At 33.2% G+C, this 26730-nt stretch overlaps 3 protein-coding genes across 3 annotated transcripts in view; 2 read left to right on the plus strand and 1 right to left on the minus strand.

Moving 5' to 3' along the window:
- LOC135846674 (IDLSRF-like peptide) overlaps positions 1-18778 on the plus strand; it is a 59974-nt gene extending 41196 nt beyond the window's left edge. Inside the window, exons 2-4 of the mRNA XM_065365902.1 lie at positions 16345-16479; positions 17205-17357; positions 18394-18778. Coding sequence (XP_065221974.1) covers positions 16345-16479; positions 17205-17357; positions 18394-18587 — 482 coding nt within the window. The 3' untranslated portion in view covers positions 18588-18778. The remainder of the gene's footprint in view (positions 1-16344; positions 16480-17204; positions 17358-18393) is intronic.
- Positions 18779-19465: 687 nt separating this feature from the next.
- Positions 19466-22087, minus strand: fsd (fates-shifted). Its single transcript, XM_065365898.1, has 7 exons — positions 21738-22087; positions 21580-21654; positions 21428-21502; positions 21163-21355; positions 20857-21094; positions 20632-20784; positions 19466-20552 (listed from the first exon to the last, which is right to left on the minus strand). The coding sequence occupies exons 1-7, from the start codon at positions 21790-21792 to the stop codon at positions 20322-20324; spliced, it is 1020 nt and encodes a 339-aa protein (XP_065221970.1). The 5' UTR covers positions 21793-22087; the 3' UTR covers positions 19466-20321.
- Positions 22088-22752: 665 nt separating this feature from the next.
- Positions 22753-26730, plus strand: part of LOC135846646 (liprin-alpha-1-like) — a 132818-nt gene continuing 128840 nt past the window's right edge. The window contains exon 1 of the mRNA XM_065365861.1: positions 22753-23392. Within this exon, the coding sequence (XP_065221933.1) occupies positions 23144-23392 (249 nt within the window). The 5' untranslated portion in view covers positions 22753-23143. The remainder of the gene's footprint in view (positions 23393-26730) is intronic.

Raw genomic sequence — 26730 nt, forward strand, 5'->3', positions numbered from 1 at the left:
CAGAACTAGGTACTCAAAATCACTCTGAATAATTTCAAATATTTGGGGGGGGGTGTCAGAAATAAAACCAAATATATATAGGTATCATATTTCAAAACTTCCCAAAATTTCAGAAGTAGATTTCAACACCTCAAATTTAATTTGTCAAAAAATACCTAGCCTATTGATTTGTTTTAAAAGAAAAAAAATCGATTTTTTTTTTCTCAAAAACTCGAACTTCCCTTCCTTGACACACGTCTGGCTACGTCACTGCTTGCAACAAATGCTCACATTCAATCTGTGGTACAGAAATAGGTAAATAAATAGAAAAAAGAAAATGTTTTGTTTTCTCTGATAAATGCACTTTACAGCTAAATTTTAGAGTTTTCTTTTCTTCGTTCTCACAGCTTTATTTTTCTAAGAACATCATTACAGAACTAAAAATTACAAGAGAGAGAAGTTGAAACCGAAAAAGTTAGTCGACATGACTGTAATTGCAAAAAAAATAAATAAAGCAAAAAAATACAACCAACTAAAATTGTCTTGAAAAAAAAATTCAACTCGAGATTTCCCATTGGGAGGGCTGCACAACAAAATACCTACACCAAGTCTTTTCCTCGAACTTTCTCACAAAGTAAATAATACGTGAATTTGTTCCAGTAACTAAATTAAGAGTGTGAGAATTTCGTATTCTTCCAAAAAAAAAATTAACGTTTGAGAAACGAAATGAACAGTGCCTATTCGTAAAATTGTAATTGTTACAGCTGAGTACTGGTAGGTACTAGGTAGGTAAGCAGAGTAAGCGGATCACTATTTTTATGAAAATGTTTATATCTCAGTGTAAGAGTTTCAAATCGACTCTCCATTCTCCAATTTCAAAACGGCGCAATCCAAGTTGGAAAAAAACGCCAAAAGGTGTGCAGACTGTATGAAAATAATTCCAATTAATTTAGAAAGAAAATCATTAATTACACCGAGTAAAAAAGGAGGGAAATTCATTTCCTTGACCGACAACGAGGAAAAACATCTGTTCGTGATAGAAACGACCGCAAGTAATTAAATAAAACAACAAATCAATTTTTTAATAGGAAGGAAAAGTTGAGCAGGGAAAAATACTCGAAGGTATAAACTACAGAAGATTAATTTAACCGCGTAAGGCAGATTTGATAAGGTTAATACGAGTCTATGATATTAAAAAATTGATTATAGGATGGTGAATTCTATATATTCCTGATTACATTGACGTGTTTTTAACAGAAATAGGTATCATCGTGTGATTCGATCTGTTGGTAGTTTTAGATGAAAATTTCATATCGTCGCATCGAATAACGAAACCAATGAACGAATTTTCATAATGAAATAATAATTGTAATGAAAATGAAAAGTCGAAAATCTCTACAGTTTCACAGCATGTATGAAGTATGTGGGTACCTCTACCTACCTTCAAATATATAGTACAGGTTTAAAAGCCCCACTGGGTGCTTTATACCCATTATAACGAATTTATTCATATCTTTTACAAAGAGGAAATGAAATATGCTCGTTATTCCACAATTATGGTTGCAATAAAAGGCAGATTAATGAGCGCAGATACGTTATCATTAAAATCAAACGCGTATACGTTTAGAAATTTAGTATTCTAGTCGCAATATTTACTACCTCATACGCTTCTACATTTTACGTGCTGAAGTGCAAATGATAAAATTCAGCTACATCGTGTTCTAGTGAACCTATTAAATATTCTCAGTCTCTATACTAAAAACTTCTTTCGTTGAAAGATGTTTCGATTATGCAGAAATAAAATTCATTCATCTCGTGTACAATTCAATAATAGATAAGTACGTAGAATAATTTAAAATCTGATTTTCAAAAATACCATCGCCAAATATTTCGAGTTATCAGCAATCCCAATAAATAGGTAGACGGAATTCTATTTTTCTCAACGAATCTACTTCCCGTCGACGAGATCATCGAACCTCAAAAATCCGATTACGAAACTATGCCAAAACTTAGGTACCTAAGTATCCAATACTACCTGCCAACATTAATACATCAAATTGAGAACCTTAAAAACTTTTTTGACAGAAGTACTCTAAAATCACTCCGACGTAAACTTGATTTCGTATGCGATAACTTTCGTTGAAACACGCCGCGTGAAAAGAAAAAAAAATCAAATGAAACATCTTCTAACCTTTTTTTCGTATCTCTTTGCTTTTTTCCCTTCAATTCAATTTCTTTCACAAGTATATAGAAAATAATAACGCGTTGACAACCTTGAGATTTACTTGTAAAGTTGTATATTTTGAATCGCCGTTTAAAAAATATGCCTACTTTATTTATTTTATCGATAACAAAACACGCTTTACTACGTGAGTTCAACTTTCAGTCAGAATAAATACGCAGACGATGTTTTATTCATTTTCTTTCTTATATTAAAATAAGACCGAATTCCATTTTTATGAACATAATGCGCACGGTTTTTTAGTAAGCATTCGAATAAATTACCTACCAACTCTGCAGTTTGTCGTGCTGTGCACTTGGTTTAAATGTTGTTAAAATTTTACTGCTGTGGTGCTCACTCGTTGTATATAGGTATTATATCAAGGGTATAATGTTACAATTGGGTAATAAATTTAATCTCGGCAAAATTTTATTAAAAAATTATGCCTACGCGATGATAATAAATGAAGCTCGAAAAATCACTAAATCAACTGGGAGCTGTAATTCGAGGAAGTGAAGAATATTTTACGAAGGAAGTGCATTCTTCATTTCTTCAGGTTCTGGTTCAAATTCGTTTCATCTTGTTTTTGGACGTCAATTTCAATTTCAAAAATTGCAGCGAAGGCACCTTTTTTTTATCCTATTCGTGGTGAACTCGTTCCTTTTCAAAATAGGATCTCAACATCCCTCGAGAGCACAACTCCAGGTAGGTACCCAATTTACTTGAAATTCAAAAAAATTAATAAAAATAAAAATGGAATAGTACACCAATTGTTATTAATTTGAGGCGAACAGCTGGAATATTGACTCATTTTTTCATTCTCATTTCTTGAAAATTCTTCCATCCTAACTAGATCTCTTAATTATACTTGAAACAATGGCATTTTGTCAAAAAAAAAGGAACTAGAGATGCAATCGCCTTGCTGAAAGAGGGGATTTTTTTCGCGATCCACCCCAATAAGGTGCATTAAGTATGTAATTAACTAATTATATATAGTATAGGTAAGTCCTATACCTATCTTGAAAAATTATAAACAAAAAAATAAACTAGTAACACATATTTTCTAGTTTCATTTTCTTCGTCTTAAGTTTTTATTCCTTGTAATAATAACACAACTTTTTACAAGACTGTATAAGGACAATTAGAGTTTAGAAAAAATATCTTTTACTACTCCAATTACAGTTCGGTTTAATTAGACGAATTTAATAAGTATTATATGAAAAGTTTGTAAAACTTTAATGATGAAAGTTGATCATTTTTTAGAACTTTTTTTTCATTGCTGTTTTCGTTGTTGATTAAGAATGTGACATTTTTATTAATTTGTACCACGTCTCTTTCTTCGCGGAAGATTTTCTTTCTCAGCTCAGTCTCCTTTTTTTTTTATAAAATCTAAAAACTAACACCCACTAGAAAGTTGTAAAAACGAAGTGAAAATGAACGGTTCAAAAACACACCTAAAAGATGAGTTAGACACTATAGATTAAAGTTTGGTAGCTAATATTACGGACAGTTGACAGTTACACGTGAAAGTGACAATGTTACGTATACGAGTTCACGAAAGAAAAAAGGCAATTCATACAGATACGAGTGATTTGATAAAATTAAAAAGAAGTAAATCACGTTCGAGTCTTTTTCAAAAAGTACATTTCCCAAAGGTGAAATATCTGTACAGCACGTTCGATGATTTCGAGAGACGATGGTGACTGAACGAGGGAGCAAAACGTTCGCGTAATGTTGTTACATTTCATTTAATAAGGCGAATAAGTTGCCGACAAGAAGCAAAAGCGAAAAGTTTTAATTAAAATGTACACATATTGAAACATTATTGAAACAATTCGTTAGGGGAATAATTCATGTCGAATGTCTTTCAAACTCTGGCAATCAAATTACAAAATCCGCGATGTTTATTAGATAGGTATCGTTAGAAGTTTAAATTAAGAATTTTACCTATAGAAAATAACCTTAGGTGCGAAATTTCAATAGTGAGAGCAACAAGTGTTGTTTTTCGTTACATCGTTGGTAGGTATATATAGAGCACTGAACGTGTGAAAGGAAATTATCTAAACCTGGTTGAATATCCTAGGTACCTATATTATCGTGTCGTTATAATTTATAAAACTGCATTTCATTACGTACGATGTCGCCTGTTGGGGGCTCTCACGAGTATAAAAGCTGCCATCGTCGAAGGGTTTTTATAAAAAATTTGACACCCGTTTGCGAACACGTGGTGAATTTCGTTAGCTGTGAAATGTCAGAGTTCGCCATCGTTAATAGACCCTTTTAATTTAAAACTCACCCGAACGATAAATATTTTAAATTCGAATCAACATTAGGTTTTCATTGTCTCAACTACGAGAAAGGTATAGGTAGAAGTACCTAACCTTCGTTATCGAAACACAACCAGCATTACACGACGTTCGTTGTTTTTTCGACATGAACGCTAGTAATGGAAAAAGTTGAAAAATGAGAATGACGTTCGAAGTTCGAACTCAGTCAGACAAAAGAATGAGCGTTTATTATATTACCTTATAGCAATATTCAAGTTAATATGCTGCTATATTGTGTATAAATATGGAACGATGCGCTTTCAAATTGCAAAAATATATTTTTTCCTAGAAATATCAATTCTGCTGGGAAATACGAAATGCAAAATATTAAGTAGGTACCTACTTACTCATAGTAGAGTTGATTCAACTTCACAAATATAATATTTTTATAACCTTACAAAAACAAAACAGCAATTTCAGTTGTCTCTTTGATTAGGTACTTTTATACATTCAAGTGCAATTGGTGTTATCATTACAAATACTTCAGTGCCTTTACCAGAACTTGAAATTTTGTACACTGCAATATAATTCCATTGTGAAATATGTGGAATTATGGGGTTTTCAAAATGACTTTTTTTTTAAACCTGAAAAGTGAGACGTAATCCTAGAAAATCCTGTAACTCCAATACCCAAAATGATTGAATACAGAATTTCGTGCATTTATTGAAGTTATATGTACCTGCAATCTACAATGCAATTAAATTAATGTAATGAAGAAGCAACAAAAATTTTATCCATTTTACCTTATGGCATAAGGGCATAACTAAATTCAAAAATTGAATTGCGTTGACGTTTATGAAATGAATGTTCATTCGTCTTATAAAAAAATGATTTCAAAAACCCCATATGTGCAGGAGTTACGGGGTTTTTGAAATGACAAATGCTGAAATATGCACTTTTGAGCTAGGTACCTTCCAACGTTATCCGATAGAGCGCGCCAAGGGCGTATTCAGGGGGGGTGATTTGGGGTACAATCACACCCCCAGGGCCAAAAAAATCCTTAGGTTGATATAATTTCCTATGATTTCTTGCATTGAATCACAGGAAAAAATCATGTTGTTTTACGTTTCTAGGGAGATACTTTGCCACAAACTTCAAAATTCATTGAAAATCACATTATCTCCCTAGGTAGTTGCATAATCTATGTACTAATTATTTTTGTTTCTTGAATTATGAATTTCCAATGCTTTTGTTTGCTCTCCTTTTTTGAAACTGAAATTTCTGGAAGCATATTTTTTGTTATTATAAGGGAGAAAATGAGCTCCTTTTGCTCCAGCTTACTGATCAATTGATCATTATTGGAATTGAATAGGTACTGAGATTTTTCTCCCTCATAACGAAAAATATGTTATCCAACTCAGGAGTAAAAATGATTTTTGACAATTTTGAATTATTTTCCTCGCGACGCTTGGGCAATAAACCTTGAAAATCGTCAAAAATCATTATCACTCCCTAGTTGAACAAACTACTAATTCAAGTCTGAGGACGTGAGGAGTGTCAAGTTAAATCCAGAAAAATCAATTTCACAATCAGAAATGTAGTACTTTTTACTCTTTGGATTGACAAATTTCCAAAATTTTGCCCTCGATTCGTTCGTGCTTATCTGAATTTCATTATAAATAGGTAGGTATAAACAATTTACTGGATAAATTTCAAAAACCTCGTTCTGATCAACACGTTCTTCAAGCTGAAATTCAGCATGAAAATGTCTGAAATGTGCCTACTATTAAAATTTTTATACATATGGGCCCTTTGGGAATTTTGTGATTTTTTCCCCCTACTTATGTGTCATTCATCACCCCCCAGGAGGAAATCCTGGATACGGGCTTGGAGCACGCAACGCACCATCAGAATCAGTGAAAACTGAAAACATGAAAAACCCCCTTAAATGGTGATTTACTGGGTTTTCGAAATGACTGATTCAATTATTTCTCATTCAAAAAAACAGAAGGTACCTACTACCTACCAGAGCTGAAAATGGTTACACTACCCACTAACAGGTATCTGGTGAAAATACCGGCTAAACCCCCTAGTGGTTGGTATCGAGTTGATTCGGGTGTAGATAGTAGCATATAGCAAGTATAACCCGATTGATTTTGAACTTATTCTGCGCACGCACCTCAAAACTTGATAATGCGTAAGTGGGAGGAGTGACACTTCGACACCTGTCATTCATATGTGTGATTGAAGTTTGATAGTGTTTGATGACAATGATGATGTCATGCCAGTACACCAGCAACGCATTCAACTCGCTACAAGTTAAAATGTGAAGCAGTGTGAAATTTTTTCAACTCGCTACCAGCTATGTACTAGCGAGAAGCGAGAATTTACAGTATGGGTACAGTAGTTATCCGCTGTTAGCGAGTACCATTTTCAGCTCTAGTACCTACATAAGCTATTCTGAAAACGAATTTACTCATAAAATGATATCGCACCTCGGGAGTAATAAGGTGACATCTCAAAAAAGTGAAATTTTACAGGAGAGTGATTTTCTTTTTTTTGAAAACTTGATTCATTATTTTTATCAACTTATAATTAATTGTGAGGAATGAATAGCACCTCATTTTAAAGATCTGGTATCCTACCTTCATTTAGCATAAGAACACTTTGAAAAATAAAATCTTGAAGAGGAAATATTTCAATGTTAGGAAAACATTTTGAGTTAGAACCTTTCATTAAAGTTGATGTGGAGGCAAAAGGAAGCGTCCATAAAAAATTTCATATTATCAAAGTTAGATAATTAAATTTCCAATTGACATAATGTCATTAGTTTTTTTTCAAAAAACTAAAATTTCATGATACCTATGTGCAAATTCATTTTTCTGAAAAGTGATCAATTTAAAAAAAAATTTCCATTTGGTACAAATCAATAAAAAATGCACTCCTTGTGACTATTTCCAACTGACAAACATTCAAAACAATAAAAACTATTTGTTAACACTTTGTACATATGTACAAAATTTGCTCAAAAAAGGTGGAGTTTTGGACGCAGCTTAACTTCAAATTTATGCGAACCTATGTGACCACCAAATTTGAATTCAAAATCAAAATTAACCAATCCGACTCCATGCACTGAAAAAAAATCGCAGTAGGGTAATAACTGTTGTTATCGTTCAACGCGTGGTAAGTGGACCTGCTGAGTATCCATTTAGTGTAATATCAATGGTGCAATGCCACATATTCTTGGTAGGTGTTCAACACTGGTTAGTCTGAGGCAACTAGACATAATTCTCATGGTGGTGTTGAGGGCAATGTCGACCTGTTTGGCGTGTGCAGATTGGCCCCAGGCAGCACATCCATACTCTGCTGTAGAATAAAGGCAACGCAGTGCCATTGCTATTGTTCTCAATGTCTTTGGTGTTGCTCCCCATCTAGTTGATACGAGTTTCTTCAGTAAGTTATTTCTAGCTTTTACCTTCATTTTTGTATTCTCACAATGCTTCTTATATGATTGTGAGGGTTTGGTGGAGTGTGATACCAAAGCTGAAACATAAAATTATTTATAATTTTGGTAAGCAACTGATTACTTTTTGGAAAATTATGAACAAAAAAGCAAGGCTTTCTAAAAATTTCAACCAAAGGAAACAGTTTTGTAAAACTGACATAATTATATCATAGCAGACCTCAAAATCAAAGTAAAATTTCAGATTTTTTATTTCCAACTGAAACTGTTGTTTGAATCCAAAATAAAGTTCACGTTTCCACTTCTTTTACTATGTAGGTAGTGGGTACCAACGCTCTTTTAGCTTTAAAATGAGAATTCACGGTATTTCTCATCACTCATCAGCGTTAAAATGAGACTTTTGTTTATAGCGCGTTTTGGCTTATAACGCTCTTTTTTTCAGTCCCTTGAAAAGCGTTATAACGAGCTTTTACTGTAATTAAGTTCATACCTATACGTGTAAGACACTCAAAGAAATTAAAAATTAATGAACTTAATATCCTCCAAAAAAACTCTTCAAAAAAGAATTACACCCCGCCCTCTCCACGATTCCTAATGAACCTACTCCATGAACAAAAATTAAAAATTTCAGTAAGAAAATGTTATGATATCATGGTGGAATCCGCCCCTAAGAAAAACAACCTACCACTTCACCATTTATTGTATAAGACAATCTATGAAACAGCTAATGAGCCAAAAATTTGGGGGCTGACAAATCTTCCACACTCCAGAGTCAAGTTAGATTACTAAACTTATTTGAGGGATCTGTCCGCCCAAATTTTTGGCTCATTAGCTGTTTCATAGATTGTCTTATACAATAAATGGTGAAGTGGTAGGTTGTTTTTCTTAGGGGCGGATTCCACCATGATATCATAACATTTTCTTACTGAAATTTTTAATTTTTGTTCATGGAGTAGGTTCATTAGGAATCGTGGAGAGGGCGGGGTGTAATTCTTTTTTGAAGAGTTTTTTTGGAGGATATCAGTACTTTTTTTTCTATATTATTGTGATGAAGTGTTCAATCTAATAAATGAAAATAGCATTGGTGGCAGGAGCATGCAGAGAGTGGACAGATTACTGGACATTTGTCATTAAACTGACTGGAATAAAAACAGTGGGTTTTCAAGGGTGATGGGGGAAGGGGTTGAAAAATTCGCCGATCAGTAAAAAAAAGACTTTCAATTTTGTCAAATAAAATGACAAATAGCGAATATAAATTTCTAAAATGAAATGAGAGATGAAATGACAAGTTTACCAATAATTGATAAAAATACCTATTAAAAAATTATTATTTTCCTTTTTGAATTTTTTGAAGTTTCAAAATGGAATTTTTTAGTTTAGGAAAAGGATAGAAAAAATAGCTGAGTGATGCGAGTGAAAAAACGTTCAAAAATTCAAGAGGTGAAAAACAATGTGTTTTTCAGGTTCCATTTTTTGGCTTCAAAATTTTGGAATTTAAATGTCAACTTTTTAAAAATTTAAATTTTGAAAATGAGAACAAAACAAACCTGAACAAAGTAAAGCAAAACGTCATTTCAAGAAGTAAAAAAAAACATGTTTTTTCAGGTGAAAAAATGTATCTTGTTTGTTTTAAAATTTAAATAAATTTGCAATGCATAATGAAATTTTTTCCATGTTTACTTTTTTAAAAAAAACAAGGGCAAAAGAAAATTTGTACTTTAAGAAGTGAAAAACGTTTTTTTACAATGTATTTTTAAAAATTGAACATGTTAAATAAAAATCATATTGAAAAAATCAGCTTACAAAATTAAAAATTAAAAAAAAATTTTTGATTCTGATGGGGTTCGAACCGGAGTCTACTGCGTGGGGAGCGGAAGCTTAAATCATTCAGCCGCTTGGCTGCTCAACGTTTTAGCGCATTTCAACTGCATACAACGCCGCCAACACGTGTTGTGCTTTAAATTTAACGGACATTTTGATATTGAACGTTTATGTGCAATAATAATTATTATTGCGCATAAATGAAAGCTCATATCAATTTGAAAATATTAAAAAGCACTTCCGTGGTATTTGAAGTATATGTGAACATAATTTCAACGTGATTGGGACTTTATTCGAAGCTGTAGCTTTGTCTAAAGAATCAAAAATGGCGAGAATTAGTATTATAAATTTACTGTTTCTTTAGACAAAGCTACAGCTTCGAATAGGGCACAAATCACGCTGAAATTTTGTTCAAATGTACTTTGAACATCGTAGATGTGCCTTTTGATGTACGTACATCTATGCCAGCTTTGGTTTGATTGTACTTTGGATAAATACACTGCTCGTTTTTTCAAAATTTGTCATTTTTCAGCATCTTTAAACTCCACTCAAGCTTGATGTAATTGGGCTACAAAGCTCAATTTTTGCATGAACATCAAGTTTATGGTGGAGAAGTGCCTTTTGATATTTTGGGTCAATTTTGAAAATTTTTGGAGCCCAAAAAGGGGGGGTGCAGGGTCAATTTTCAAAAAATTTACAATTTTTTGCTTTTAGTCAGTAATGGTTGACAAATCAAAGCTATATTCCAAATTTCATCGAAATTGGTTCGGCCAATCCTTCTAACTTTAAGTGGAACTTGAAGAAGAATTTTACCCAAAATGACAAAAAACAGGGTACTTGAAACTTCGCGAATTTTCATCGTACAAAAATTATTCTTATATATTCTGAAAGGTCTTTGAAAAATAAGAAAAACTGTATTTACGTTTTTTCAAATAAACGCTTAGTTTTTGAGAAAATTACGTTTGAAAACTCCCGGAATTGCATTACGAAATAGTTACAGAATATAACTCCGTGTGCGTTGAGCCGCCTACGGTTGAACGCGTTTCATGACGCGTTTGAAACCGTGGGAGGGCGGGGGGGCAACGCTACCGCGTCGCCTGATAGACAAAAAAATAGCTCTGTATTTCGTCAACATTCACAAAAAGTTAAAAACTAGGGTACCTACCAGAGTCCTGCACGGTATAGTTAAAAGTTATCTGCGTTAGTCGCGTGTCGTGTGCGGTAAGCTACCAAATATAACTCATCCAAAAGCAGTTATATTAGCGTTAGCCTATGCGGATAATTTTGTAGTTAAAATGACTAAACTACCTGCGATTATACCGCGCTCTTATCGGAAATGTAATGTTCGATTCTGTCTTATCTGTTTGATGAGTCACCAAAATGTATTGTTGAGACACCAGAGAACCGAATGCGGTTAATGTATGGTTATTAACCTAACTTACCGCTGGTTGCGCGCGCCGACAAAAGTAACTGCAGTTTGTAACCTGTAGTTAAATTAGCCGATAGCTCCGGCGGTTATCCGGCTATTTTAACTTAACCGTGCAGTACTCTGGTACCTACCTACCGATCCCACCAACCAATTACTTCACGCGGAACCTTTATTTAATTATGAAACAACGGCAGCCATTTGACGAATGACGAATACCAATAAAGTATACCTACCCAGGTATAATTTCAGAAACATATTTTACGTTTCGTAAAAATGACGCCGACGATGACGAAAAGAATATTTTCAAGAGAACTCAAACGAATAACATCTTAAAACGACTGGAAAACAGAAAGTAGGTGAAATTGCGTAAAAGAAAGACCAACATCAAAAGCATACAGTTGTCAAAGTCATTTTACAAAATTCTCGTTCGTTTCGTTTCGCCCGAATCGCCATTTATTCGGTTATATTTTCTTTCTTTATGAAAAACGACCCAACATTACAGATCTACAGTACCATTTTGACAGCTCAATCAAGATTTCTGAAAACCCCCGTCACGCTGATTAATACATACAGATTATATTTCGCGTCCTATTAAAAAGAAAGAAAAATGGAGAGATGAGAGGAGGGGAGGGAAAAAACCTGGATTTCTTCGAATGGAATGCAATCATCTACATAAACGTCAATATAAATAACATGACGTAGACCCAATTCCACGCAGAAGGGGAGTGCCTATTTTACAACACCTTCAATGTGTACTTAATAGGTACCTACCTAGTTCATATTTCATATAATAAAACTCTTCATTCGCACCTAATAGTTCTTCGAATAAATACGTACCTATAAGAGGTAGGTAGGTACTCGTACCTACGAACATAGGCTCTATGTATTTGTATGTATATTGTCACAATCAGTATAAATATACCTATATACAATACTTTTTTTTCTTACCAAAATCTACGATGACCTAAATATGTATATGTTATAATAAAGATCACAAGCTCGAGCACAAGTAAACCGAGATTCTTTTTTTACATGACTGGAAAAACCTATTAAACTATCAATTTGTCCATGTCCCACACACCAGCACATAATGATTTGTCGGCTTTAAAAGGAAAATTGAGGTTAAAGCTCAGTTCCTTAGGCTGCATCAGCATACTAAAAAGACAACTAAAAAGTCGTATATCAATGTCAATATATCATGAAAATATACATACGTCTGATTTATGATCACGACTGAAATAAATTCATATTTTATACAAAATAGGAGACATCTTTATACTGAAAAATAATTTTCATACGCGAAACACTCGTATTCCGAGTTACGTATCGAGCTACGTTGGGTAGGAAAAAAAATGAACGTATGAGAGAATATTACGAGTAGGTATCGAAGTACATCTTTAATAAATAATTTACTCGCTGCGGAGAATTTTCTTTCAAGTAGATAGCTAGGTATTTATTCATTTACTCGTCCAATGTTATTTGAATCACTTATCTAAATTCTAGTGCTTGGATTATAATTCTCTTCGCACGTGTATATTTGAATTTTCAATTTACATGTGCTAGTTTTGATTTCGTTCATTAGACGAATCGATTATTTTGTAGAAATGCTTCAGGGTGTTCTACGGTTTGCATTATAAGCATGTTCATACGTATGTATTTTCATAATTTGGGTAAAGAATATGGCATGGCATTGGGAACGATCATTATCATTAGGTACGAATAAAATGGATATAGTATACAGGTACAAATAAAATTGATTACTTATTTCAACAAAGGAGCATAAAAGTGTGTAAAATCTCCCTTCCATCTCAAAGTCCCCTGGAAATTGTTTACTTAGTCTTACTAAACGGTCAAAGGAATCTGTTTAGAAAGAAAAAAAAAAATGAACAATATGAATTGGAGGATCTGACTTTATGACGTATGTAGAACAGTTCCATCCCATCTCCTTCTCGACAAGAACTACTCATCAAAAAACTCAAACTTACTACCTCGAAATCATAAACATTATTCTCCTCGACTAAAAAGTTCACTTTTGCAAAATTCTGTACAATTTCTCTTAGAAATTCACCATACTTTTATTCAATTTTGAAACCCGAATAAAAACACACTCACTCGCTCTCTCACCATAAAATTATTATTCGTTAATCCACTTCTACTAAAACGGAAGGAACTTCCATTTGATAATTTGGACACCAATTCCACGCGGAAAACCTTCCCAAAACGTGCCGCCTTGCCACATTAAAGAATACCACACTCACGTCAAACAAGTTGCCTAATCAAACCACCGTAAATACGGATCCGTATAGATGTTAATAAAATTGCATATCCTTTTCCCGTGAATACGCACTTGCAGAGCCGGCGAAGTAAATTTTTCTGGTGTGTCGCAAAAAAATTACATATGAGAAGTGTAGCCAAGACCCCCCCCCCCCCATAAGCGTAACTGAACCTTCCAGTAGGGTGTGCCAGTTTTTCATGTGTGAAAAAGAAGGTAGAGGGTTCAAATTTTAAAAATTTTCAATTCGACATCTCTTTATTCATTTTATTCATTTTTTGTGAACAGTTTAACATGCTTGGGGGTGTACCAGGTCATTTTGCCACAAAAAGTCGTAATTTTTCAGGCTACACTTAATCAAAATTTGAATGTGCTGTGTTAAAAAATTTGAAAAGCTAATGAATCATGAATCTGTTCAGAAAAAATGATAAATTTCCATTTTTCATGTGCTTTGAGTTTTATGAGTTCCTATTTCTATAATTTTTCTATTTGGTTTTCATATTCTTAAAATTTTTGAAATCAGTATCTTGAATTCCAGACCGAAGCGAGGGCAAAAGCTTTGGATAATTTGTGTTTTGAAAAATAAAACAACATTGGCCCGAGCGAAGCGAGGGCTAAAGCTTTCAAAAACTTGAAGTTTCAAGAAGCAAAACAGCTGTAATTTTGATGTGAAAAGTCAGTTTTCCACTACTGACATTTTTAAAAGTCTAAATAAAAATACTTTCCAAGCACAGTCATGTAGAATTTGAGAAATAGAAAATATTAATGTAGCCCGAGCGAAGCGAGGGCAAAAGCTTTTGAAAAAAATGAGAATTTTGAGGACAGATTGGTGATTTTCTCGGCTAATTAACAATTCTGCTACCGAATTGACGTTTTTTTCAATTTTTCAAATTTTCTCCGATTTGGTGACAGATTTCTGGTGTGTCGCATTGCGACACACCAGAAATCTGCTATGTCGCACTTTGCGACATATGCGACAGTGCTAACGCCGGCACTGCGCACTTGGCAATCTTATGTAAATCTAACTGAATGAAATTAGAAATACAGCTTAATATAGCTTAATATCCGAATGCTATGGTCGTTTGAAAATTAGGACTGTCGAGTTTGGAGAAGAGGTGAAACTTTATACAAGTCTTTTCATAACTGTACCTTCGGTAGAAATCTAATTTCCTTACTTACAGTCGAGTTTTATCGACTGAAAACCGTTTCGTAAGCGTTTCGATAACGTTTCACAAAAGAAAAATCTACATCAACCGTAGCCAAGGTACGACGAGATGACGATACATGAGGAAAAATTCTCATACTTGTAAACTTTGATGAAGACAGATTTTACCCGATACGTATCAGAACGAACGAAGATTGAAGCGGAAAAATCCTCGAGGGAAATATAACGATGACTTGGTGGAAATTTTTATACGTAATTTGTCAAATTAAAAAAAAAATTCTTCGTACTAACAAGTTTGTGGAGACGATTTGAGAGTTACACATTCGGTTTCTCAAGAGAAATACGTTTTAGGTCAACATATCCAATAGGACGAAGGTCAAACATTAATTGTTCACCTCTCGATATACGAAAATGATTCTGTCATTATTTTATTTATCTACCTATTGTATCTTTTTTTTTAAAATAATAATTTTTAAGAATTACAAAGCATATAATTTTTAACAAATTCCTTAAAATAATAATAACTACATATTCAAATTTAAAAAAATTAAAATATGATTTACCTTTTTGAAAAAAATTGATAGCACCTGCATTTAATTTTTATTTTTTTTAAATATTTTATTCAATTAGAAAATATCTGAGGAATCTGTAACTGAGACTTCGAAAAAATATAATACTCTATAAAAAATTGTTCAAATTGAAACATCAAAAAAATTCCCCACTACCAGTTTCAATTTTTTCCAGCAAATTAAAAATACATTATTTTACAAATGTTAGAAAATTTCACAGACAGAAATTGTAGTACGTACACAGACGAACATTGTGAAACGTAAAAGCTTTTACAGTAATGTTCAACTAAAGGGAATACGTTATAAACATGAAATTTTAAAACAGGACAACTTATTTAAACTTGCATTAATTCTAATTAAAGTCCTAAGTAACATCCGGCGTGGCGGACGGTTGGCAAATTTTACTACGAAATGGTAAAAAAAAGTTGAAATTTTTAATACAAGTGAACGCGTTGTTCATAGAGGAAAAAACATTTTTGGTCGCTGTCATTTTAAAATGGGTGTTTTGAAATTTCTTTTTCTATACAGGAATTATAAATTTACGTCACGAAACGTGCAGCAGCGATGTTAGTACAACGAACGATAAATTTTACTCTAACCATTAATTGCGTCTGGGTTTAATTTTTTTTTCAACAAGTTTGCAACGAAAGTTCAACTTTTTTTGTTTAATAATTAACGTGGTCTAAAGTACAATTCGATGTTCGAATATGAACCAGGTAGGATTGTAATGGTCGATCGTGAAAAGAAAACAGTGTATTTTCGAAGTACAGATTCGTTCTTTCTCAAAAAAAAAAAAAAAAAAAATGGAAATGAAGCCTAATTTATGTAGGTAATTGTGAATAAAAGATCCATGGACAAGGAAAAAATAGGATTTCAATATTTGAAAAATTATCGAACAAATGTTGTCTACATTTTAACGATCTTTGTAAAATCTAGGTAGGTACCGTAAAAAACATAGATTCGTAATTAAATAAATGCAATTCAGCGAACGTTCCGCAGACTGAACGAATTTCGACTGAAATTTTTTATTCGAACTGGGCAGACTAACGACTATAAATAAATGTCTCATCGAATAAAATTGATACACCACACAAGCCCTTTGTTTTCCACTAGATGAAATATTGAATTATAATAGCGATAAATATTTTCTTGTTTCAGGTGATACACCTTGTCATCCATATGAACCATTTAAATGTCCTGGTGATGGAGCTTGTATTTCTATACAGTATTTATGCGATGGAGCTCCAGACTGTCCAGACGGGTACGACGAGGATCCTAGGTTATGTACCGCAGGTAATTATTATTTTGAACCTTTTTCTATACCTCTCTCCGCATTTTCTGGCTAATTTGAAGTTCGGTTTTACAAAGCACCAATAATAATACCTATTTAAACTTTTTACGAGTTCCACTTTTCTCACATCCACTCTGAAGATTGAAACTTGTCTGAATTTTCACCCGATAATGTATTTCAAATTTCGAAGTGTGTGTTATTTGAAATTAATTTTTTCTACATAGGTACAATCAATCTTTAACTACCTATTTCTTTTTTTTTCCATGACATCCTGTCATTTCAACTATGAACTTTTAAGACTTCGCATTCACTTATTTAACATCCTGTATCAGATCAAATCCAACATACCTATCAACCCAATTTATAAAAATATATTTCCTACTGGATATCATAAGTAGGTAGGTATACAGTGGTTATGTATAGATATTCACCTACGCAACAATATTCTAAGAATACCTCAACCAACCTATATTTTTTTTTCGTTGTTTCCATGTTATTTTGAATTCGCGTATAAATTACCCAGCTACGGTTTATACCTACATATTTGAAATTCAAAATGCTTCCAGGCATGTTGAAAAATCAGTCTATAGAACGGATGTGAGAAAAACGTTACGTCAAATATAATATATCGCTGTATTCTAATGCATTTGCTCTATAAGCAGCTAAAATTTAAAGCATCGTCGTATATATAAATAAGATATGATTAATCGATTGCATTTCTTTACAGCGAAGCGTCCTCCGGTAGAAGAAACGGCAAGTTTTCTTCAATCTCTTATAGCTAGTCATGGACCAAATTATTTGGAAAAATTATTCGGAAATAAAGCGAGAGATGCTTTGCAGCCTCTCGGTGGAGTGGAAAAAGTAGCCATAACTTTATCTGGTAAGTAAATACAGTAGATTGTAAAGTATAAGCTGAATATTAATACAGCTAATACCGAAATTAAAATCGTTATAGCGTCTTGCGAGCTCTCGGGTAAAGATGTGCGAAGCAAAAAAGAGCAAACTTTTGAAAACTCGCAAACGCTTAGGTAATAACGTCGTTTCTGAGAGAAAAAATATACCGTTGTTAGCAAATGCGCTAGTGGCAGTTTCATTATTTTTATTGACAATGTTGAACGAAGAATTCTTTTGAAAGTTTGTCGTTGAAAAATCGTCTTTGAGTTACGGGTTACATGGATAGGTAATTATTGATTCAAAGCCTTTTGGACAAAAAGCCACGTTCAATTATTTTTCTTTAAGATGAGAACCGAGAATTTATTTATTTTTCCTATTTCGTTGGGTATTTTTTTAATAAGTTATGTTGAGTATTTAGAATAAATCGTTTTCAAAACGTTGGATCAACACAATCCATATTTTGTTTTTATGCCTACAGATAATTTTCAAGTTTTTATTCATCTTGATTAAAATATTAATTACTCCCCCAGCAATCGTTGTAATACATGAGTGATTTTGGAAATTACATGATAAAGATGATGAATATGCCCTCAATGCCATTCTGCAACACATGCCTTGTAAATGGAAAATCTCTTGAAATCCTCACATTGTAAAACGATTCAGATCAAAAGACGTAAAAAAAAGTAACACTGCGAGCGGATTTTAAATCAAAACGTCGAAATTATGAACTTGATCACGTTGCTTTACTTTAACTAAATAGCACCAACACCAGTGCTGTGTTTCTCGAAAGAATTTTAAAACTCGTGTAATTTATTTCACATGAGTAGAATTTCAATTAACCAAGTTGGAATTTATAAAGCTTTACAAAAATTGCCTCCAGTGAGAAAGCAAAGTTTCAAAATTATAATTTCGCTTTGCCATTTCATTCTGACTGTGTTTTCTTTTGATTTACCTACTAATGTAAATGTCTCAGTTCATTTTACCTGCGAATGATCTTCTCTAATATTTTTTTTTATTCGCAGAATCGCAAACGATTGAAGATTTCGGTGCAGCTTTACACCTGATGAGATCAGATTTGGAACACCTTCGTTCAGTTTTTATTGCAGTTGAAAATGGAGATATTGGTATGCTGAAAAGTCTTGGAATCAAGGATTCGGAACTAGGCGATGTTAAATTCTTTTTAGAAAAATTAGTAAATACTGGTTTTCTCGACTAAGAATAAGTATCTTTTTCCTTTTTTTTTATTTGTAAATAATTTTTTTTCTTTTTAAAAATATCGTTTTGAAAAAAAATTGGAATGGAAGTCATGTTACGTTGATAGACTGTTGTTGGTATTAGAATCTAGCAATAATTATAGGAAAAAATATTTCGTATATGTAAAAAAAAAAAAAAAAAAAAAAAAAATGGGTCAAGAATCCTTCATCGGAATGTTATATTTGTGAACAATTAATTACAATATGTTAATTCTTTATAAGCCGTAAGTTTTATTGTATAAGTAGAACGTTATGATGTGTCATTTTGCTTCACCACGACAAAACAAAGATTTATACATATCAGAAGAATGCACCAATAAATCATGAAGTAGACATTCGATGTACCTATTAAATTTAAATATATCAACGCCCAGCGGAAAATGATTACATCTGATCAGATCAGATCAAATTCGGATTTTCCCTGAATACCATTTGATCTGATTAAATCAAAGTTTTGGTCGGATTAGATTTGTTCAGACCTGATCAGATGCAATCTTTTTCTCCTGATCGTTTTAATAAAATGTACATTTTTTTTATTAAAAGCGCTTTATGTAATAAGCGTACGTATTGTAATCTTGATATTTTTCATATGTTTAGGTCAAATATTTACCTGATAATATTTTTTAATCTAAACAATTTTAATTTTCTATATTACGAATATTTTTCTTTCATCCGTTTATGTATTCGTCGTTGAAGTTTAGCTTCTCATCTTTATCTGCCTCCTGCATGAAAGTTTGTTTTTAATTGTTAATGTCTAAAACAAAAACAAATATACCGTTCCTTAAAACGTTCACTTTTTCCATTAGTCAACAGAAGAAGAACACAAAAGAAGAACACCGAATTTAAAAAAAACATGATTTAATCATTCTGTTACAAACATCGAGTTATATGCTGCATAGAATATCGGACTTTGAACCAGATTTTATCACTTCAAATTTGCTACCATAAACTGATCTTTTTAATCGTCTGATCTCCAGTGATGACCACAAGAAAATCGAATTATAAACGATTAAAATAATTAATTTATAAATAGAAAATCCGCAGAAATAAAATTTCGTTTGTGATGAAGTACGTCATATACTACAAAAATATGTATTAGGTGTATGATAACTATATCGTATAAGTAATTCAATATTGAAAGGATTACTGCCCTAGGTAGCACCATTAAATAGAACAATAAATAGATAAGTGAAATTCAACTGATCATTATTCTACATAAAATCTTTGACAACTGCGAAACTATTAGAACTGTATTGTTGCATATTCAGATTATTTGTTAATCGAATAATTGACTACAATCGTAAACTTAGGTAACAAAAAAATATTGTTTCCACAAATAAAGGACATGGTTACCTACACTGCGAACTTAAGTAATCATTAACAAACAAAAAAGGGAGAAAAAAATACAAAATTACGAGTACTTAAACAATTGACTTACAATAAAATATAAGTCCATTAACAGCACACCATATTCGTATAAATGCGTAAACCACAGACACAAATTATCACTTACTCGTACTTAAGAAGAACAAAAATCCATTAACAAAAAATATTCAAAGAAACTAAAATACTACACAGAAAATATTTTTTTTTTTTCGGAAACGTTAATTAATGAGAGAGTAACTAAATCATCATAAAGTATAATATTTGCATACTTTGTAACAGAAATGAGATCGACAAACTAAGTATGCTTTCATTCAACCGCAAGAGATAATATGGGTGGATAAACTATTGGAATGAGGATAATGGGGAGACCACCAATTATGAGCCTGGACTTCTTCAACATTACTAAATGTTACGCTCATACGATTGTAGTCGGACGTCATACCGGAACAAAATGTCAATTCTAATGTGTTACGATCGTAAGTAATGGAAGTTAACGTGTATCCCAGAACTAACGGAGTGACAATAAATTTTTTGAATTTCACCTAGAACAAATATTGAATAAACGTATTTGAGCATATTTTCAAGAAATCGATGGCAATTGAAGTGGAATTGATACGATACCTGAAGTAAAACGCATCCTTCTTCTTTATTAGCAGAAATATCGTCCAACATTGCGAATAAATCTTTTTTTCGTGGAATATTCCTAGAAGCGTAAATAGCCGCAAAATTTTCACGTTTCAATATGAAGTTGCATTGCCAACCGACATCGCCAGCCTGAAAAATTTCATCGTTATCTTACAGGTAGGTCTACGTAATTGAAAAAAATGAGCAAAAAAATTGACTCACTTCTTTAGACCAAACAGATAAACATTTCCTTTTAACAAGCAGTGGGGTGTAAATCTGGACCGAATTATTTGGAACGCCGACGTTGGAGAGTTGTTTATTAGTGTCAGGTTGAAATTTGGAAGCGAAAGGCGGATAGGTGTAATATAAGGCTCGAATAACACACGATTTCAGTTCGTAAAGTCGAGTCATACATTCGGGTTGTAATCTTTCAGGCATTTCTTTAACAGGTTGATAATATCTGCGAACATAATTCTATTGTATACCTACTCAATATTTCGCGGATATTTCATCATTTGATTTAGTTACCTTCTGTATAAATTGAACCAAAATGATGGCGAATTGACAACAGCATTGGAACCTTTACAAATTGCGGCAAAACGTCCAACATCTTCTGGTTTTATGTAATGGGATATAATATGCCAAATATCTATTGGATACGTTTTGAAACCGTTTTCGTCAGTTTCTGAAATCGTTTTCTTTCTAGAACGAGTTTTCTTATCTGAAACAGAAGCGGTAATGATGATGCTTCGAATGATAAAAATTGCAATCTCATTAATAAAATGATATTCACCGGTGGATTTCGTTTCACCATCTGAGTTCACATCTTCAATATCAGAATCCCAGTTCCTTTCGTCGTGAGTTGGAACTAAACAATAAGGATATTTCACAATTAAGATCAACATATTCGATGTTTGAAACAATGGTGAAGTTACTTGTACTTACGAGTAGTACGACTTTTGCGTAAACGTCCTTTACTGCCTTGAACTGAAGCATTCGCAAAATCGTTCAATGTAACATCTGCAAAATTATAATAACGATAGTGTTACAAAAACATCAACTGTTGATCGATCGTCGAATCACATATCCAAAATTTACATTACCATTCAAACTGGAACCTCCTCTGCTCTTGACCGTCTTCTTTTTCGAGTGCCCCATGTTGTAAGTTGATAGTTTGGATGACAATTGAATGATGATTCAACATTCTATTCTCCGATGTCAGACAACCAATGATGGAATTAAGATATCTAAATTCAAATTTACTACAATATCCATAGTGTTAATCGAAGGAAAAGCTAACTTGTGTTAACTGGGAAATGTTTGAGTGAAAGATGTGAAGCTAAGGATGATCAGAGACGATCACGAAATTATATTAAACCGACGAAACTATCAAATATTCGACACTGATCTATTATTCTTAAATTAATTTTCGCGAATTTCTGATAAATTATTCATTGTTATCTTTTGTCAAGAGGAAAGAAGAGTGAGAACGGAGGAAACGTGCCGGATAAAGTGAAATATTCGGTTGAAGCGTCGTCTCTTTTTCAAATTGATAAGAGGAAATTGAATAATTTTTTTACAATTTTTTACATAATTTGCGAATAAATATACGTAAAATCCATAGAATATATCAATTATAAAGTGACTTTCAATGAATTGTACTGAAATTCGCGTAATTAGCGATGCTTTCTCAGTTTTTTCAATCGAATAAAAAATAAAAATTACAAAATAGGTATCTTATGTAGGTATTCAAACTGACGCTAAAAATTGATTGGCCAATCGAATTTTGAGCAAGTGAGCCTAAAATTGATTGCTCATTTTCTCTCTTTATAACGAATCGAAGCGAGTTTTGGGAAAACTTGTACGCGAAAAATCTGCTGTTGCTGATGAATTTTCTTCATTGATGCGTTTCGAAAACGCCGAAAACAAGTTGCAGAATGAATTAAAATGAGGCTTTTGTCTCGTACGTAGATTGAAAATGAACCCGAAAATTCGTCCAACAAATAGATAATTCAAACAATTATCTATTTCAAAACAAAAATCCGAATTTAATTACAGGTATACCTAGGTATATTTTTCCTCTAGTAACTATGGAAACAAACAGTCGATTCACAGTTTGGTGCACGCTACATCGTAACCGTACGAGTTCTTACTTTTCTTTCGTTGACAGTGTTCAAGATGGCCGCGTGAGATGTAGATAAGTGTTGATAAAACTACCGAATGTGTTTTGTATTAGTAGGTGTGTCTCCTTTCTAAATAGTGTTTCGTTTTCTCAGTACATGATTATTTCAGTTTATTGATGTAGTGATTACGGTAACAATGGGAGTACACATCTCGTATACGTTGTAATATAGTTCAGATAAAATATGAGCGTTTGATTAGTTTCCTTTCTCGACGAGTGAATAGCTTCTTCATTGATTTGTATAAAATGTAATAGTTTTCATCTACCCGATTGATTAGATAATATTCGTTATCAGTTTTCTTCGCGGTACGTAATAAAATTCTCAATATGTGGAATATGATGTGTGATGTGATGCCGACTATCTCGGAGGATAGTATTTCTCAACGTAATTCGCAAATGTCCGGCGACGATGCTAATTTCGAGCAGCTTATGGTGTCGATGCTCGACGAAAGGGATAAATTGATGGATACGTTGAGGGAAACTCAAATCAGATTGGGAGAAACGGAAACCAAACTACAAGAAGTCGAAAAGGAAAGGGATTCGTTGCATCGGCAGTTATCTGCTAATTTGCCACAGGTACTTTTTCTCCAAATCGGACTCTTGTTTGAATATTCATTCGTTCGGTGATTTATTAACTCATTATTTGTTATGTGCAGGTAATTACAAACGTTGTTCGTTATTGCTGATGATATACCGGGTTTAACTGAAGAATTGACCGATGTAAAAGAATAATAGTATCTGTAGAGTGTGAATCGAGAAATTGAATTCAAATTCTGCGATAAGTTTGTATTTCATAGACTAATACATCGAAAGTGTATTATGTCTCGATGATAGATCATAGATCAGTAATTCGTATTGTCGAAGTAGTATTTTCGAATTCAGCTTTGAATTATGACCGTACATTTATCCTACAAGTCAATCTCTCGGTTAAACATCGAGTTGCGGATTAAAAACCACATCCCTTTGAGTTTTTTGTGATAAATGGAATTTCTAGTTTATCACAAGACAAGTACGAAGTGTATCGAAGTAAGGTAATTATACGTTTCATTGATAACTCGAACCAGTAAAGGGTTCTAGTTGTTTTCCTTGAACACCATGTCAGGTGAACACGATTCCATCGTCACGTATTCGTTGATTTTTTTGAGTATGATTTACATCGTATCGAAATCTCGGATTATAATATTTCGATATTTATTTTAAAAATCTTTCGTTATTATGTTTTAGGTAATTTTAACGTAATTTTCTCTCTTCGTGCAGTCGATTTCGCGATCATTAATCACTGACCACGTTCAGATTCACTCTCTATTACAAACCTGTCTTGACCAGATCACCGTGTATAGATATTCAATGAAGAATAGGTTGAATGAAAAGCGTGCTAAAAGAATTTACTATTATGTTGTCCGACTTGTTTTTATATATTCCATTACACGCGACACGTGTTCGATTTCGCTTTCTGTTACGTATACTCATTCGTATCGGTTTGCGTGGTAATTTGAAACGAGAAACGACCGTATAATATTCTGTATCAACACCGTTGAAAATTCTTCACCGTTTGAATTTGGCTATTGTTTAGTTGACGTTTATAAGATTGTGTCATTTTTTTAAATCGTGTTTTTTTTTTTAATACGATTCATCTACACGTATTTCGATTTAATTGCCAAAGTTTTAGACATTTTGATTCATCATTCGTAAATCGCCGTGTTTTGATTGCAAAACACGATGGAAATTGTTACTAAATTTTTTTGTCGTTTTTGTTTACGACAATAGAGACAGAAATTTTCCAAAACTGTTTGAAAACAAGTTGTGAAAACTTGGGTAATTGAAAAATATTATGCAGTCTGGTAACCTTGAATGCGTTCCCGATCGAAACATGGTATTTTATCGTTTAGGTTGTCGACCGGTGCGTGAGTACCTTATTTTAAAGCCCACTCACGCCGCTGTCGCTTATATTAGCGACTTCCTTTCAGAATAAATACCGCAATCATCGTCTCCACGTCTGCGAGCCTAAAAATAGAAGAAGTTTATGGTGAGATTGTACCATACAATATTTCCAAGCGGTTTTATGCGTTCGAATAATTATACCGCTGCGGTAGCTGGTACCTGATTCAATATTCTTATCGTAACACCTTCCTTCGGTCACGTGTACGATGCGCGGAAACTTTTGATTTTTGTTTATAAGCCGAACGTCGAGTTAGATCGAGTATAAATATAATCTGAATTTTATTAAGTACTTCGACTTATATGAAAAGAGACTTGGAGTTGTTCATAGTACCACCGATATGGTGGAAAAAAGTACACATGTAAGCCGCATTATCCTTATCCGTCTACTCGATGGTGTTATTAGAAAAGAGATGTACGTATAGCAAATTCTCCTACTTTGTTCAAGGTTTGCTTTGGAAACTGGATTTATATATCATTTATATGTGCATATACGTATAATATTGCATCGTAATTTACGCTCGACGAGTTTTCTATACGATTTAACATTTTGGCTGCGACGATGCTGGCGAGTCGTCTGTTTCTCTCTACATATACGATCTCGAGATGGAACAGAAACGACACAAATACGTGGATTTTTTCCTCCGTTCTGTGTACAATGTTGCATTACCGGCCTTGAAAAATTAATTACAAAAATAACAACAATTGTCGAATGTTTACCAAAGTGATTTCTCCATGTTGTATGTATAGTATAGGAACACTATATGTACTATAGGTGTACATAGAGGATGAAAGAAGTAGAAAAATGCTTTTGAATGAAGCGCATTCATAATACCTTGATGTACATAAGAGGTAAGAGGGTACCGGTAACTAAACAAAGTTTCGTTTTACGGTTCACGAGAATAGAAATATTTTGAGTATGTACTCGAACAAGGTGTGTGTAACCTAACGTGAAGCTTATATAGAGTGAAGTGTTGGGCGTATTCGCTATGTACAGTAGGATGTCGTCGCGTTCAAGTATAAGAGTATATGTCATCTTCCTGTGTACGTTTATTTCGCATTGTTTTATCCGCCCAAAGAATGCTTTTGTATGGTATTGCACACTCGTGTTAATAGCAGACGAATTAAACGTTTGAAAATTACGTCAAACGAATTGATAGGTACAGAGAGGTATACTCTTATACTTTGGTTTCTTCTTTGCTCCCCTTCGTCGAACGTGTAGAATTGGCTATTCCTGTGCAGAAAAGAGTATGCAATTTGTACGCAACTACGTTAATTAATTCGTCTATTTTCGTCGCCGTGTATATCATTATTACTACAAGAGTGTGGTACGCAGGGTAAGAGGAAAGTTCATTACATTGATAAGAAGACTATAGTGTATCTCTGTTTCTACTTACATTAATCCCTTTTCTATACCGTTGGTGTAAATTCAAAAGTGAAAAAGAGTCTCGTGTTTATAATAATACACTTCTCGAAGCCTTCTTCCCCATCCCCCCTTCCTTTTATTTTCGAGCTGTTGGTAAATTCTGATCTGAATTTTATAGCGAGAAGCTCTCGAATAATAGAGTGTTTGGGAAATTACGTTCGTTCGTTTCGTTTTTCAATACCGATTTACGATTTCGATTAAGCCGCCAAACCATTACTATCTCCACTGCCCCCCCCCTTTCTGGCATGTTACATAATACGAATGTAAATTTTCTTAATCATAATAGAAGAAGTGAATTTTACCAAAGCGATGACTTTTAATTAGATTTTACGTTTTATGCGAACGTATATCGAGCTTTTGTTAGAGTATCAAAAGACTGTATTAAAAGTTTGACTATAATGCGATTACGTGTTGGGGAATTTTACCAGCCTTTGATAAAACGCCGCGTTGAGTGTATTTCAAGTGAAAAATCAGTGTAGTTGCAGATGTTGGTGTCATTTGAGCAAATATTCCGCTTGGTTAGATTGAAGTTTCTGTTTTTTTAAATAAA

This window comes from Planococcus citri, chromosome 5, assembly GCF_950023065.1.
Source record: "Planococcus citri chromosome 5, ihPlaCitr1.1, whole genome shotgun sequence".
Classification (NCBI taxonomy): Eukaryota; Metazoa; Arthropoda; class Insecta; order Hemiptera; family Pseudococcidae; genus Planococcus; species Planococcus citri.